The sequence below is a fragment of the Magnolia sinica genome, chromosome 16 (assembly GCF_029962835.1).
Source record: "Magnolia sinica isolate HGM2019 chromosome 16, MsV1, whole genome shotgun sequence".
NCBI classification, from domain to species: Eukaryota; Viridiplantae; Streptophyta; class Magnoliopsida; order Magnoliales; family Magnoliaceae; genus Magnolia; species Magnolia sinica.
In genome coordinates, this window is record NC_080588.1 from 38,214,054 (window position 1) to 38,228,643 (window position 14,590).

Here is a 14,590-nt window from a genome sequence, read left to right on the forward strand (position 1 = left end):
GCCTAGGATGCTATTGGAAGTGCGGGAGGAATTTTGGTGGTGTGGAAATCCTCATGCTGGACCCTGGAGAATAGTTAGAGTGGAATTTTTTCAGTTTCAATAATTCTGGAAGAGACATCCTCAAATCTCTCCTGTCTAATTACTTCCGTTTACAGCCCTAATCAAGAAGACTGAAGAAAGGACTTTCGGGAAGAATTAAATGATACCAGGTAGAAATTCAGTGGCCCTTGGTGCATAAGTGGTCATTTCCACATAACGCGTTATGTGGAAGAAAGATCCCATGGTGGTAAGGTCACTGCTGGCATGCACATCTTCTCACAGTGGATTGAAGGTCAGGAACTTGTGGATCTCCCTCTGCTCGGAGCGAGATTTACTTGGTCAAATGGGAGGACAAACCCAACTATGTCTAGATTGGACAGATTTTTGGTATTGACTGACTGGCTTAAACTTTTCCCCCTTCTATCGCAGACTCTCCTCCCGAATCCTATGTCCGACCACACCCCGTCGATACTTGCAAAAGGTGATCAAAACTGGGGCCCGAAGCCATTCAGATTCGAGATCTCCTGGCTAAAGATAGAAGGTTTTCATCAGTTAATTAAAGAATGGTGGGTAGGATTTAAAGTGGAAGGATATGCAGGTTTCTGGCTATGCTGCAAACTGAGACTATTGAAAAATGAGATCAAGAGATGGAAAGCGGCAGAGCTTCATTCAAGGGAGAAGGAAGCAAACGCGATCCTTGCTGAGTTGAAAACGATAGGCATTAAAGCGGAAGATGGCTTGAGGACAGCAGACGACGTTACCAGAAAAGTTTAGCTGATTCAAATTTATGCTGGAAGGGTGCTGGAAGATGAAATCTCATGGAGGCAAAGATCACGCAGTAAATGGATCAAAGGATGAGACAAAAATACAAAATTCTTTCACTGTATAGCTAGTGCGTGTGTGAGATCCAACAAAATCAGCAGCATAGTGGTGAATGGGACCCGCGTAGAAGACAAACAAAGCATTTCAAAAGAGGCCATTCGATATTTCAAGAATCTGCTTCGGGGAGAAGATTGGAAAAGGCCCAAGCTCGATTATCCCCAGGTAGACAGTTTATCTATAAAGGAAGTCAGTGCTCTCGAAGCTCCCTTCTCTTTAGAAGAGGTTAAAGTGCGATGGACGCCCTGGGGGGAGACAAGTCCCCTGGCCCTAATGGGTTTCCTATAATCCTCTTCCAATCTTTCTGGGAAGTATTAAAAGGAGACGTCATGGATTTCATCTACGAATTTTATGATAGAGGGAGGCTATCAAAAGATATTGGGGCCTCTTTTGTAGCGCTGATTCCGAAAATCCCGGGAGTGGAGTCTTTTAAGGAATTTAGGCTGGTTAGTCTTCTCGGCGGTCCGTATAAGATCCTAGCCAAAGTCTTGGTGTCTCGGTTGAAAGGGGTGATGGGTAAAATAATTTTCGACAATCAAAATGCATTTATCCTGTGAGGACAAATTGTGGGCAGTGCCCTTATTGGGTATGAATGTTTAGATTCGAGCCACAAATTGAAGGGCCTTTTATGCAAGTTAGATGCAGAAAAAGGCATATAACTATGTAAACTGGGGCTTCCTCCAATATATGCTCCATCGGATGGGTTTCAGACGCAAGCGAAGATGGATGGGGGAATGTGTGGGTTCAGCCTTCTTTTCCATCTTAATTACCAGATCTCCAAAAGGATTTTTCAACAGCCCTAGAGGGCTTCGGCAAGGTGACCGGCCATCCCCCTTTATTTTCTTAATCGTAGGGGAGGCATTTTCTAGAATGCTGTCCAAAGGCTAGGACGAAGGCATCATCACGGGCTCAGAGTGGAAGGTATAATCCAATTTCTCATATACAGTTTGCGGACAATACATTACTTTTTAGTGAAGCAAATCAGGAAAAAAGCGAGCAACCTGCGAACTACGATCAAATGTTTTGAGGCAGTTTCAGGTCTCAGGGTTAACATGGCAAAATCCAAGATGTTCGGAGTGAATATGGAGGAAGAAGTGGTTATTAAATTTGCAAACTTTTTCAAATGTTCAGCCGACCGCCTCTCGACTACTTTTGTGGGTCTCCTGCTGTGTATTGGAAAGCCCCCGAAGTCGTTATGGGACAGGGTCATCGATAGGTTCGATAAGTACCTAGCCAGATGGAAATGCAGATATTTATCCTTGGGTGGGCGTCTCACCCTTATCAAGGCAGCGTTGTCGAACCTTCCCCTGTATTTCATGTCCCTGTTTAAATGCCTAATGTCGATAATGGCAATCTTAGAAAAGCTAAGACGGGACCTCCTATGGCAAGGGAAGGAAGAGAAGAAAAAATCCACCTCATGGAGTGGAAGGAGGTCTGCAAGTAGACCCAATTTGGAGGGGCAGGAGTTAAAAACCTCAAAAGCATGAACCGGGCACTCTTAGGCAAGTGGACCTGGAGTCTTGGGAATGAGAATGGAACTCTTTTGAACACGATAATCAAAAGCAAGTATGGGGGATCTAAAGGAAGCTGGTGGACTAACGACTCTACTTACTATAGAGCTTCGGCCCTTTGGAGAGGGGTGTTATCCATAAAGAAGGATGTCCTTAAAAGTATAAGAATTGATATAGGGAACGACGAATGTACTCGATTTTGGGAAGACATTTGGGTGGGAGAGGTTGCTCTAAAAGATGAATTCCCGCGTATTTTCTGCGTCGCCCCAAACCAATCCATATCAGTGGGTGAATGCTATTCCTTTCTAGGAGGTGAGGTTGTGTGGAGCTCAGGTGCAGAAGAAATCTTCAAGACTGGAAGGTGGAAGAATATGTAGCGCTACTTAATCGCATTAACGGTAGCAAACCGGATCAATGCAGAGCTGACAGACTACTCTGGAGAATTGACAAATCGTGCAAATTCTCGGTCAAATCCTTTTACGATTATATAGTCAGTAATCCTTCTTCAAGAGGAGGCAGGGACTAATTACGTCTGGAAATACCAAGTCCCGCCCAAGATAGCAGCATTTGGATGGCTAGTAGGCAAGAAGAAGGTCCTCACAGTCAACAATCTGAGAAAAAGGGGTATGTTTATCACGAATGTCTGCCTATGCTGTATGGCAGATGCAGAATCGGTGGATCATCTCTTTATTCATTGTGCTCTTATAAATCAGATCTGACCAGAAATTTTACATCGCTTTGAGATTTCATGGTCCTTTCCAGATTCAACAGGGAGGCTCTTAAAGGCCTGGCAGGGAGTTAGATTGTGAAAACACTGAACCATGCTATGGAGAATGGCTCTCATGGCTGTATGGTGGTCCTTCTGGGAAGAAAGGAATGGGAGATGCTTCAGTGGTACTTCAAAGTCGGTGGAGTCCATAGCTTATAGGGTGAGGCAGCTAATTGTGGAGTGGGTGGCTACTGCAGAAAACTTAAAGGGTTGTAATTTTGTTTCATTGGAGAGCGGTTCAGCTCTCTCTGTTTTCTGTAACTCCTTTTTGCGTTTAATAAAGGTTCCGTTATCTCTCTCTCTCAAAAAAAAAAAAAGGGAAGTCGGTAAGATGTTAATGCATGAAGTATAAAGTGAACTCATAAGTCATAAGTGATAGAGTGATGTCAAAGGACAAACATAAATACAAAGACATTACTCACCAATCATGTCACCACCAGAAATGAAGTCGTGCTGCCTGTGGCTGCTCAATCTCATTGGTGTCACCTCATCATCATCATAGTCATTGGGCATTTGCTGTGTCAAACGTGAATAAGAATAGCTACTAATGCCAGACATCGGCCCACAGTCATAGCTGTAGTTGTACTGGTACTATTCAAAGTGCAGAGACTTTGATTGCGACGACAAAATGTCTTAAGATTTGGATTTGGATATTTATATCCCCTACATTGGCTTGACATCATAAGTCATAACCTTATGAGCTAGGTATAATATTGTAATTTTGTGGAGGCACTTATGGCCATGGTTTTGAATATCGGTATTAGGGGGGCATATTGGCTCAATCGAAAAACGATTCAATGTAGGTGTCACTGATTGTATTGGCCCGTATGTGACCACATCAGCCTATATCAGTCATTCTTTTGAAGGCCAAAGAATGAAGGAAAAAATACTAAGAAAAGGGGAAACAATGAGATATTCAATTATTTATCATTTTTTTTTTCTATTTTAGACACAACTGTAATGGTGTATCTGACCTTTCTTTGATAAGAACGTTGCATTTTTTTATTTTTTATTTAAAGGTGATACTTTTAATGGAGGAGAAAAGAGAGAAACAACAAGGAAAAGAAAACTAAAAAGAAGAAAAAAAAAAAACTGGAAACAAAACCAGGCAAAAGAGAGAGCAATAGGGGAAGAAAGAAAAAGAAGCAAAAGCTGCTCCCGAGTAGCCAAAGCCTAACGACAAAAAACTAGAAAAGCAGCTAAGGGATGTTGTTCTTCAGAGAGTTCAGCAGCACACAGCGGAATGGACCCTGTATTTTCTTAATATCAAAGATTGTAATCTGTTTGCTTTGGGAGGATCCCTTTCTCACTAACTCAGCGGGTCAATCCTCCCCCTTGTAATCCTTTCTTCTTTAATATATTTTCTGTTATCTCTAAAAAATAAATAAAAAATAAAAAATAATTAAAAAAAAAAGACCTAAGGGGCCTTAATCTCTGAAAAGGACTAGCACTCTCGAGAACACCCCCGCCGAAGAATGTTGCATATTGGCTTGACCTGTTGAAAATCAACCAGATAATTGAACACAAATCAAACATGATTTGGTGAATTAGGGCCATTTACATTGAAATACAACAAAAAGAAGATTATAACACACGCGCGGACGCACACACAAAAAAAAAAGAAGAAGTGGTGGTTTACCCTTTTCCTAAAGTTTCCCATAATCGTCAATCCCACACATCTTTTGTTACAATCCCCCAAAATGGCCTAGATTTAGTCTAACATGGCTTTTACAAGCTTCCTCCATGGTTTAGATGAAAAAAGAAGAGAAAATTTTGAAAAAAATTTCAAACTTGGGCATTTGTGGTCGTATGACTCGTATTGGCCCATGTTGGTTGTATCAATCCCATATCAGTGCCAACAGGGCTCCGATCTAAGCTGATATGGCCCACTTCTTTAACTGGGGTCAACACAACCCCATATCATGTATCGTATTGAGCTAATACGCTAGTATTGGTCAATAAGATTGGATACCCACAAAGGTGAATTTGTGAAGAATTGATGTTCAGATCACACAATGCCACACAATGCTACATACGAGCCTGCTGAGCATCAATTTGGGCACATCTCAACAATTTGTGAATTTTGCTTCATAATGAGGAAAGAGCCAACATTCAAAATTATCTAGTTCTATTTGGACCTTGTACATATGAAGGGTGGATCATCCTTGATAATTTTTAGTTTTGGCAGGTGGAGAGTTTGTGACTTGAGGGTCCTAATAGGGGGGTCGGGTGTAAAACATAGTTCAGGAGATGGGGAGGTGTGAAGCCTCGAGCAGGGATGGTTTCTCATTTGTTTTTTCCTAGAATGCGAAGACATGAAAGGGAACCTATTGGAATTTGTTTCCAATTGTATGAGAGGAGGAGAACTTTAAAAGAGTTGAGAGTGCTGTTTATTTTGTTAGTGCCGAAGAAAGAAAAGGTGGAGATTATGAAGAAAGCATATGATCACCTGAACGGGAAGTTGATAAATGAAAAGGCACCTATTAGAGTTTCTTTCCAATGAAAGGGGACTTTCAAAAGAGTTGAGAGCGTTATTTATTACATTAGTGCCCAAGAAAGAAAGGGCGGAGAAAGGAGAAAGCATACAACTACCTGAATGGGAAGTTCCTTGATACATGATATAGATGATGGGTTTGAGGGCTTGTTGGAGAGGATGTATGGCTGAATGTGTGTTGGATCAATGAATCTTTCGACAATGATTAACATAATTCCATGTCTCTTCAATGGTTGGAGGGGTCTAAGGCAATAGGATCAACTCTCCCTTTTGTTGTTTATGATGGGGGTAGAGGTGTTAAGTAAAATGCACGAGAAGCCAACTTTGGAGGGTCTCATAAGCAGGTTTATGGTGGGAAGACAAGCCTAATGGTTTTCCATCTCGTAGACTTTGGATGATATGTTTCTCCTTTGTGACGCTAGCATGGCTGAAGAGTTCAATCTGAGGAAGATTATTCAATGCTTCGAAGTACTCTCAATTAGAAAGTAAATGTCTAGAAGAGTAAAGTTCTGGGTTGTGCAGCTAGAAGGTGTTTGGAATTTGACTGCTGTGTTTGGGTGCAAAGCTAGGAGTTTGCTATTGGCTTTCTCAGTTGTAGTTATATGTGGGCTAACCAATGGTGAGGGTTTGGGACCATATAGAGGAAATGGTCGAGAAGAATCTTTCAGCTATAAATAGTAGATACTTCAATCTAGGAGTTCATGTTACCCTCTTAAGGACAACATTGGCTAATATGTCATCTTAGTGTAACTTACGATTTTTTATAATTACTCCACAAAGAAAATCCTTTTGCAGAGTGAAATCTCAAAGTGTTCTATCAAGCATTATATATGAAAATCAAGGTGCATTCGTTCAAAGAACCGGATGTGGAAAAGTGGACAAACAAGCTTAGAATGGTCAACCCTGACTACAACATGGTTAACCCTGACTACAAAATCTAAAACTGCGAAGGGGCAAGGAACCAAATGTGGAAAAGTGGACAAAGACAAACTTAGATGCACACTATGGAAAAAGACGACTTTTAAAGGAATACCATTGGGTTCTTCATCCTCTCGTCCAAAGGACATCAATGCAAAGTCTTCTGCTAATATGAGAGCCTCTGATGAAACTTTTGGCTATAGTACTCCACACCCAAGGGACAAAACTATTAGTGAGTTACAACAAGTGGCAGCTCTCCAAGCCTCCATCTTTGCTGCTGACCAAATAGGAAAGTCAGGTAACGTCTCTCAGACATCCTGGATCATCGATTCAAAGCGTATGATCATGTTAAGGGTACAATTCTCTCCATGGCTGCATTTCGTAAAGGATCCCTTGACCGCTTAGGCATGAAGAATGCTTTTCTCCATGGTGTGAAGAAGTGTGCATTTCTCCCTCCTAGTTTTGTCCAGATGAAGTGAAAGGATGATCTGCAGACCAAAGAGAAGCTCTTTGTGGTGTATCAGTCTCCCAAAGCATGGTTCGAGCAGAGCTCCTGTGATCATTTTGTGTTCATAAACCATGTTGGTACATCCACAACTATCCTTGTTGCAAGCCGTCCATGTGTGATATCTATGGTCCAGCTTGAGAAGTATTGGAGATTGCATATGCTTGTGTAAGGATGTGAGTGTGTTTGTGGTGTATGGGGTAATTATTGTTGGTGTGGTGTACAATTTTTGGTGCTCCTATTGGACACAATGTTATTTTATTGTTAGCATTTTATTAGGGCTTTCAATGGGTTGGTTTCATGTCAGGTCCTATTGTACCTGTATCCGATTTTGAGTTTTTCCAGGTCCTGGTTGTTCTCAAGGACATAGACCTAGATCCGATCAGGCAAAGGTATCAGTTAGGTACGTGTCTGACTTTGTGTCTAGGTTAAGTTGGGTTCAGGTCAAATTAGAGCATTTGAATGGCCGGGCCCACCAGATCAGTGGATTAGGTTGCACATACATGTGCCACTTTGACATGTGCATGAGGTGTAAAGGGGCTCTCTTACTTGTGTGTGGCTTAGAAAACCTCATTCCGTTGCTACAATGATTAATTTATATTTAATCTTTATAATAGTACTATGAGTCTATGACTGATTGGACCTGATCCGAACCCGACTTTACCAGCCTGATTTTCATCGGGTCTAAGTTGACGGACCTGACAAGAACTTGATTAAACCTGTTTGTAACGGGTCCAAAAAAATAAAATAATCAGACCCGGACCTGTTAAAATTGGATCGGGTTCATCGGGTAACAGTGGATCTGGGTACCTATTGGCAGCCCTAGGTTTTATTAATAAGATGCTTAAGGGGAGAGAACAAATCTCTCTAAATTCTTTTTCTCTTCCTCACCTTTCTCCTTACACCGTTCACTCTATAATGTTATCTAACAGTCACAAATTTGCAAACCAGGTGAACATGTTTCCATATGCATGTTGGGGATTAGTACTTTTAGTAAATTATTATTATTATTATTATTATTAAGTTTTGTTTTATGTCTTCATTTTATGAATCTTATTTTTCTTGTGTTGGGCTCTTGCAGGTGAAATGGTTGAATAAGCAGCTAAGCAAAATGTGGCCTTTTGTGGCTGATGTAAGATAATCCCTGTGTTTTGCATGATGTCAAAATTGAATTCCATGTTTTCTGTAGCTATTTGCCTAACCTTAAAATTTTCGTAGATTCTTCTCAAACTTCATGAGCACACAATCTCTAGGCTTCTCATTCTGAACTTTGGCTTTGTGACCTCTGTATAGTAGGTTGTTGAGATGTGCATTTCCAGAATTAGGGGCTATAGTATTTAATTTTTGATGCAGTTCTTCAAGAATTGTTGTCCTCGCACATAACATGATATGCACATGCAATGGTTGTCAACTTGTCATTGAACATATTTTTGCTTTAGTTCGATCCACCAGATGTTTAATTTTGTATTTGCTCTGTTTATATATAGTATTTTTTGTGACAAATAATTGAATAGTCCAGAAGAACCTTCTTTTCTTCCTTTATTTTTCTTTTTCTTAAAGCTTTATTGATTGCTACTGTAGCATTACTTTTTAATAAATTCATTTTTTATTGCTGAAGTTCTTAAACTGCTTCTTCTCATAAACGAAGTCCTTCAAATTGATCCTCAAATCTGGGACGTTGGCACCAAAATGTTCAAAAGTTAAAGAGACTGTAAGATGACAATGACATGCATATTATATCCATAAAAAAATGACATGCATTCTGAATGGTAAATGTGCTATGACAAATTATGAGGGAGGGAGGGACTGTTGAATCGCTTCTTAAATTAGTTACCATAGTCTTCATCTCAGGCAGAAAAAATGGTCATTAGGGAATCTGTTGAACTGCTTCTGGAAGATTATCGACCTCTTATATCCATAAAAAAATGACATGCATACTGATTGGTAAATGTGTTATGTCAATTTATGAGAGAGTGCTGCTAATATAGTCATAAATTTATGGTCCCTGCAGTTGCATGTATCATTTTGATACTGGCATGTGAGTAGCTTATGTTCTTTAATTTCTTAAATTAGTTAGCATACTCTTCCTCTCAGGCAGCAACACTGGTCATTCGGGAATCTGTTGAACCACTTCTGGAGGATTATCGACCTCCTGGAATTTCTTCACTAAAGTTCAGCAAACTTTCTCTTGGAAATGTGCCGCCCAAGATTGAAGGTTTGATGTTATTCTTACTCTTTTAGCTGTATGTTTTTGGTCCTGTTCATTATGATGGTTTAGCAGCTCTTGGTTGGAGTTATGGATGGAAATGATGATCGACCATCTTTTCTTTTTTCTTACATCCACATTTCTAGATTTTCTTTTTAGGCTGGGACAATGTTTTGGGTCCATGAAGGCAATAATTAATGTGGTGGCATGACTTATGGTTTGGTAGGGTGGGAAATATTTTCTTAAGTTGATTATTAAAGCAGAAATACGTATTCAAGTGCCTTGTTTGGATCCCTATCAATTTGAAAGGGCCTTGTACAGTGCCTCTTGAGGGATGGGAGGTATGAAATTACAGATGAACCGCTAATTGAAGTATGGAATTACGTCCAAATGTCCTAGAGGGGGGTGAATAGGACTTTTCAAAAATATTTACTTATTAAAAACAAACAATGCCTAACTTAAAGTAATTTACCAATCAGGGTAAGTAAGGCAAAGTAACTCTAAGGCTTTCAAGCCAATAAAGGGTCCATTCACATAGGCTACACATGATTTGCAAGTAAAACAACTAGCCTATAAAGATAGTGTATAAGAGTGTGTGGGATGTGATTCCTATCAATCCTAAATATTCATCTAATTATGCATCGTAACTAATCATTCAAGGTACATAAGCATAATTAAATAAATGCACAAATAGCAATCCTAAACACGATTATATATAGTGGTTCGGCTATGTGCCTACTCCACTCCCGGCGGACGCACTCTCTCGTAGAGTGTACCGGATTTCACTATCCAATGGTTTTAAATCAGGTTAACCATGAACCTTTACAACCTACACAAGGTTAAACTAAGGAGCCTACACAAGACAACAAGTCCTACGCAAGGACACAACTAGGAGCCTACACAAGGCAATGCCTACTCGAGGCAACAGGTCCTACACAAGGACACTACTTAGGAGCCTACAGAAGTCAACCTAACAATTTAGGCCACACAGGCCAAGGTCCTACACAAGAACCTAACGTTTAAGTCCTACACAAGGACAAAAGCACGTATTCTCTTGTCGGAGGCATACGAAAGGTCTTAGCGAGTTTGTCAACTCAAACTTTGAATCTCAATCCTATACAAGGAAATGACTTTAGACTCAACGAACTCTATATACTTACAAGTAAGTGAGTGAGCCCCATTTCAGCACATGTTGTTAAAGATCTTCCTACTAGCGAAGAGTCTTCAACTCACTTGAACCGCAACTACTTGTAGATGCTCCAATCGAGGTACCGAGGTTGTTGGGTTTAGAGTTTGGTTGATCTAATCCAGTTAATGATATGCATTTAAGATCTAGAGAAGATTCTCATGAGCAAAGCCTTTAAAGATCCCGGCACAATGATTTGCATTTAAGAAGTGCTGCTAGAAGATCAACAAAGGGTGGAGTTCATTCTTCAATCCAAGTTATTGAATATACCAATAAATGCTTTAGTAATGGATTGAATGATGAACTCTTATTGGAAAGAGGGCTTGACAGGAAGGGTAATAACTCTCTCAAAACTCTCTTCAATATTTGCTCTATCTTCCTAGAAACAACCCAAGTGTTTATATAGAGTAAAATCCCAACGGTAAAAAAACGGGCAGAAATCTGTTATTTGTCGATGCCATCGAGAGGTCTTCGATGTCATCGAACCTTCTTCAATTGCATCGACTCTCTGCACTATTATTTTCAAATAAGTGCAAGACAGATTCTGTCCGATGCCATCGATCATCCTTCGATGCCATGGCCCTCTGATGTCATTGAGAGATGGCTCGATGCCATGGCCCTTCGATGTCATTGAGAGATGGCTCGATGCCATTGGGATTTTCCTTTGAAAATGACACTTGGTTCCTGGACTAAATGAGCCAAATTTTGATGCCATCGAGAATAAAATGATTTTCTTATGGAAGCTCACTAGACAGTTTGGTCCGTATTTCGATTCAATTGATAGGCCTTTCGATGCTATCGAATTTTGAATTTCACTGCCATTAATAGAGGTTTCGATGCAATTGAGATATAAGATTTTCCTAGAAAGCTTGCTGGACAAACTGGTCCATATATCGATGCAATCGAATGAGCTTCGATGCCATCAACTTTCGATGCTATCGAAGGAGGATCGATTTCATCGAAGAACACTTGAAGTATTTCAAGATTGTTGGAGGTAAGTAGCCCAAGGTTGGTGCAATCGAAGTAGGTTCGATGTCATTGAAACATAAGTTTCGAAGCCATCAAGCTTCCTTCGATGCAATCGACAATACCCAGTATATTCAGTTTGTTGCTGGATTATTAGGCTCGGATTTCGATGCTATCGAATATAGTTCGATTCCATCGAAAACATCCTCGATTGCACTTCGATGCAATCGACAGGACATGAAGTTTACCTATTTAATTCATCTTTCCACCAACCCTAGAAATAAACTAAACTAAGCTTACCAAGGATTGAAAATACAATTTGTGGGTAAGATTAGGTTCTTATAAAAGAAGTCATATACCTTAGGGGTTTGGTTAGGGAAGTGAGGCTTGTTTACCTATGTGAACACTTGAACTTCTTCAAGCTGGCTGAGTCTTTGGTCTTGTTAATCTTCAATTTGGGGCTCACTTGACAGACTAACTCAACACTAACATATATTGACAAACAAGGGTACTTTTAAGGTAGAGTGTCTCAATTTCGTTGCTGCATTCGTGGCACACATGATCTAGAATGGAACCATTAATTTGGTAGTTTAAATAGTGAATTGTTCAGCCTGAGAATCAATGTTTGGACATTCCTAGCCATTAAATAGGTGGAATACAAATGGACACTAAAAGCACAGTCAGCAATTGCTCACTTTCAGTTGTAAAGGTTTGTTCACTGGGTAGATTAGTCCCATAGAAAGTAGTTTTTATTTCGTGCTCAATCAGTGGAGAAACCTCCAGGATGCTTGATTTTGATCATCATACACTAATACGTGTCATTTGTAAACAATCTGGAGGCACATACTTGATGTGCTTCTAGTAGATCAGATCTCCAATTGAAAAATGCAATCAGAGTATCACCTTGTTCATGATTTTTAGAATAATGAGATAAAGAAGATGGCTGAAAATCTCTAAATTATATTGTAGCAAGCTTCTAAAATGGAGCATGGGATTCCGCATCACATGGACCGTTCGGATTAGACAGGTGAGCATGCCTCATATATGCATACATATATGTTTTCGTATATTGTGTGTTTTGTTTATTGGGACAGCTATAGCTTTGAACCTTCTTAACTTCAAGAAAGGAGCAATCTGGAATTCACCGTTGGAACTTTATTGTTAATTAGATGATTCTTCATCATCCATGCTTTTGTTTGGCTCTGAGCATCTTGTCCTTCTTTTTTCCTTTTATAAAATCATTGTTACTATTCACAAAGAAGGAAGAAGTTTCTTTTACATCGATACAAGGGTGCACAAATTTACATCATATATGCATACATATATGTTTTTGTATATTGTGTGTTTTGTTTATTGGGACAGCTATAGCTTTGAACCTTCTTAACTTCAAGAAAGGAGCAATCTGGAATTCACCGTTGGAACTTTATTGTTAATTAGATGATTCTTCATCATCCATGCTTTTGTTTGGCTCTGAGCATCTTGTCCTTCTTTTTTCCTTTTATAAAATCATCGTTACTATTCACAAAGAAGGAAGAAGTTTCTTTTACATCGATACAAGGGTGCACAAATTTAAACCATGATTCACTTGATGCAGGCATACGTGTTCAGAGCTTTAAGAAAGGTCAAATCACAATGGATATTGACTTCCGATGGGGTGGTAACCCAAGCATCATCCTAGCTGTTGAAGCGCTTGTTGCTTCACTACCCATTCAGGTTCACAAATTGAAGTGCTACTTTTAATAATGCAAATACTACAAAGGCTTTAGTTTTCTTAGAAGCATTGTTGCTGTTGAATATATGTTTACCTGATATTTAGATACTGAATTATGTCATTTTTCAATATTCACAGAAACTATGCCAAGTGTTCTGATTTAGGTATTTTGGCATCTCTCAAATGCGACTAACTGGAAGTTGTCTTGTGGCTGCAGTTGAAGGATCTTCAGGTCTTCACTGTTATACGTGTTATCTTCCAACTTTCTGAAGAGATACCTTGCATTTCGGCTGTCGTTCTAGCTCTCCTTTCTGATGTATGCCAACTGAAATCTTCCTTGACCTGCTTATGTAATTTCAAAAATAATATACATGTCATTGAAATAATCTCTAACTGTGTGTTACTGCCAATTTTTATGGTGTAGAAATTTGTGGAGTAGAGATGAGTAGAGAGGTTCTCTGACCCAATGTTCAATGTAATGATATATCGTCTGATATTATTGATATCACAAGTATATAGGTTTGAGCTTGTGGCTCAGTGGTAGACAGAGTGTGTATCAACATTAAGGTTAGAGGTTTGAGCCCATACTTAACTATCAAAAAGAAAAAAAAATTATTGATATCACAAGTGTGTGATGTTAAAATCCAAGGATATGATCGATATTGACGATAATATTGCAAATAGCGGTCAATAACTCGTTATTTCCATAATATCGTGGTATCTCGGCACAACTCATGTTATAAAGTTCCAATGTGTCGCTAGGATACTTGCAATGTTTTGGAAGAATCGACCGGTACTAGGGAACATGTGATATTCTTGTATTAAAAAAAAAATTTCTAGAAAAATTAGGGAAATTTTTTGCCATTTTTTTTGGGATTGTGTTTATTGCTGCATTAACAAACTCAAGTTGTTTCACATCAAAACATGAATTTGGTGGAGAAATCGTGGTCCAAGAGTGGTATCAGGCCAAAACCCAAAAGGTGTGAAAGATCAAGAAGATCAAGAGCATATTTCCTTTAAGAGAGCACAACTCCAGACTTAGACCGTGCAACTTAAATGCTCAGAAAGTATCGAAGAATCTCAAGATCTTTGATTTCAAATCCAGTTTTGAGGGAGGATTTTATGGCCACCATTCCTTCAGTATCTTCAACGGACAACACAATGTCATCTATGTAGGCAATCAACACCATAATCCCGGTGGGTCGACAACGGATGAATAGAGAGTGATTGACTTGGCTATGAACAAATTCAAAGTTCATAAGAGAATCACTGAATTTATCAAACCAGGCACGTGGGGATTGTTTGAGACCATAGATGGACTCCTCGAGTCGAGCTGTGACATATGGTGAAACTTGGGGGTTGATCCATATAGACCTTGACAAGATCACAAGATCACCTGGTAAGAA

The 14,590-nt window shown here is 39.5% G+C and overlaps 1 protein-coding gene across 1 annotated transcript in view; it reads left to right on the plus strand.

Annotated features, from left to right (window-relative positions):
• LOC131229275 (calcium-dependent lipid-binding protein) overlaps positions 1-14,590 on the plus strand; it is a 92,378-nt gene that overhangs the window by 14,314 nt on the left and 63,474 nt on the right. The window contains exons 3-6 of the mRNA XM_058225178.1: positions 8,197-8,247; positions 9,210-9,330; positions 13,068-13,186; positions 13,402-13,500. Coding sequence (XP_058081161.1) covers positions 8,197-8,247; positions 9,210-9,330; positions 13,068-13,186; positions 13,402-13,500 — 390 coding nt within the window. The remainder of the gene's footprint in view (positions 1-8,196; positions 8,248-9,209; positions 9,331-13,067; positions 13,187-13,401; positions 13,501-14,590) is intronic.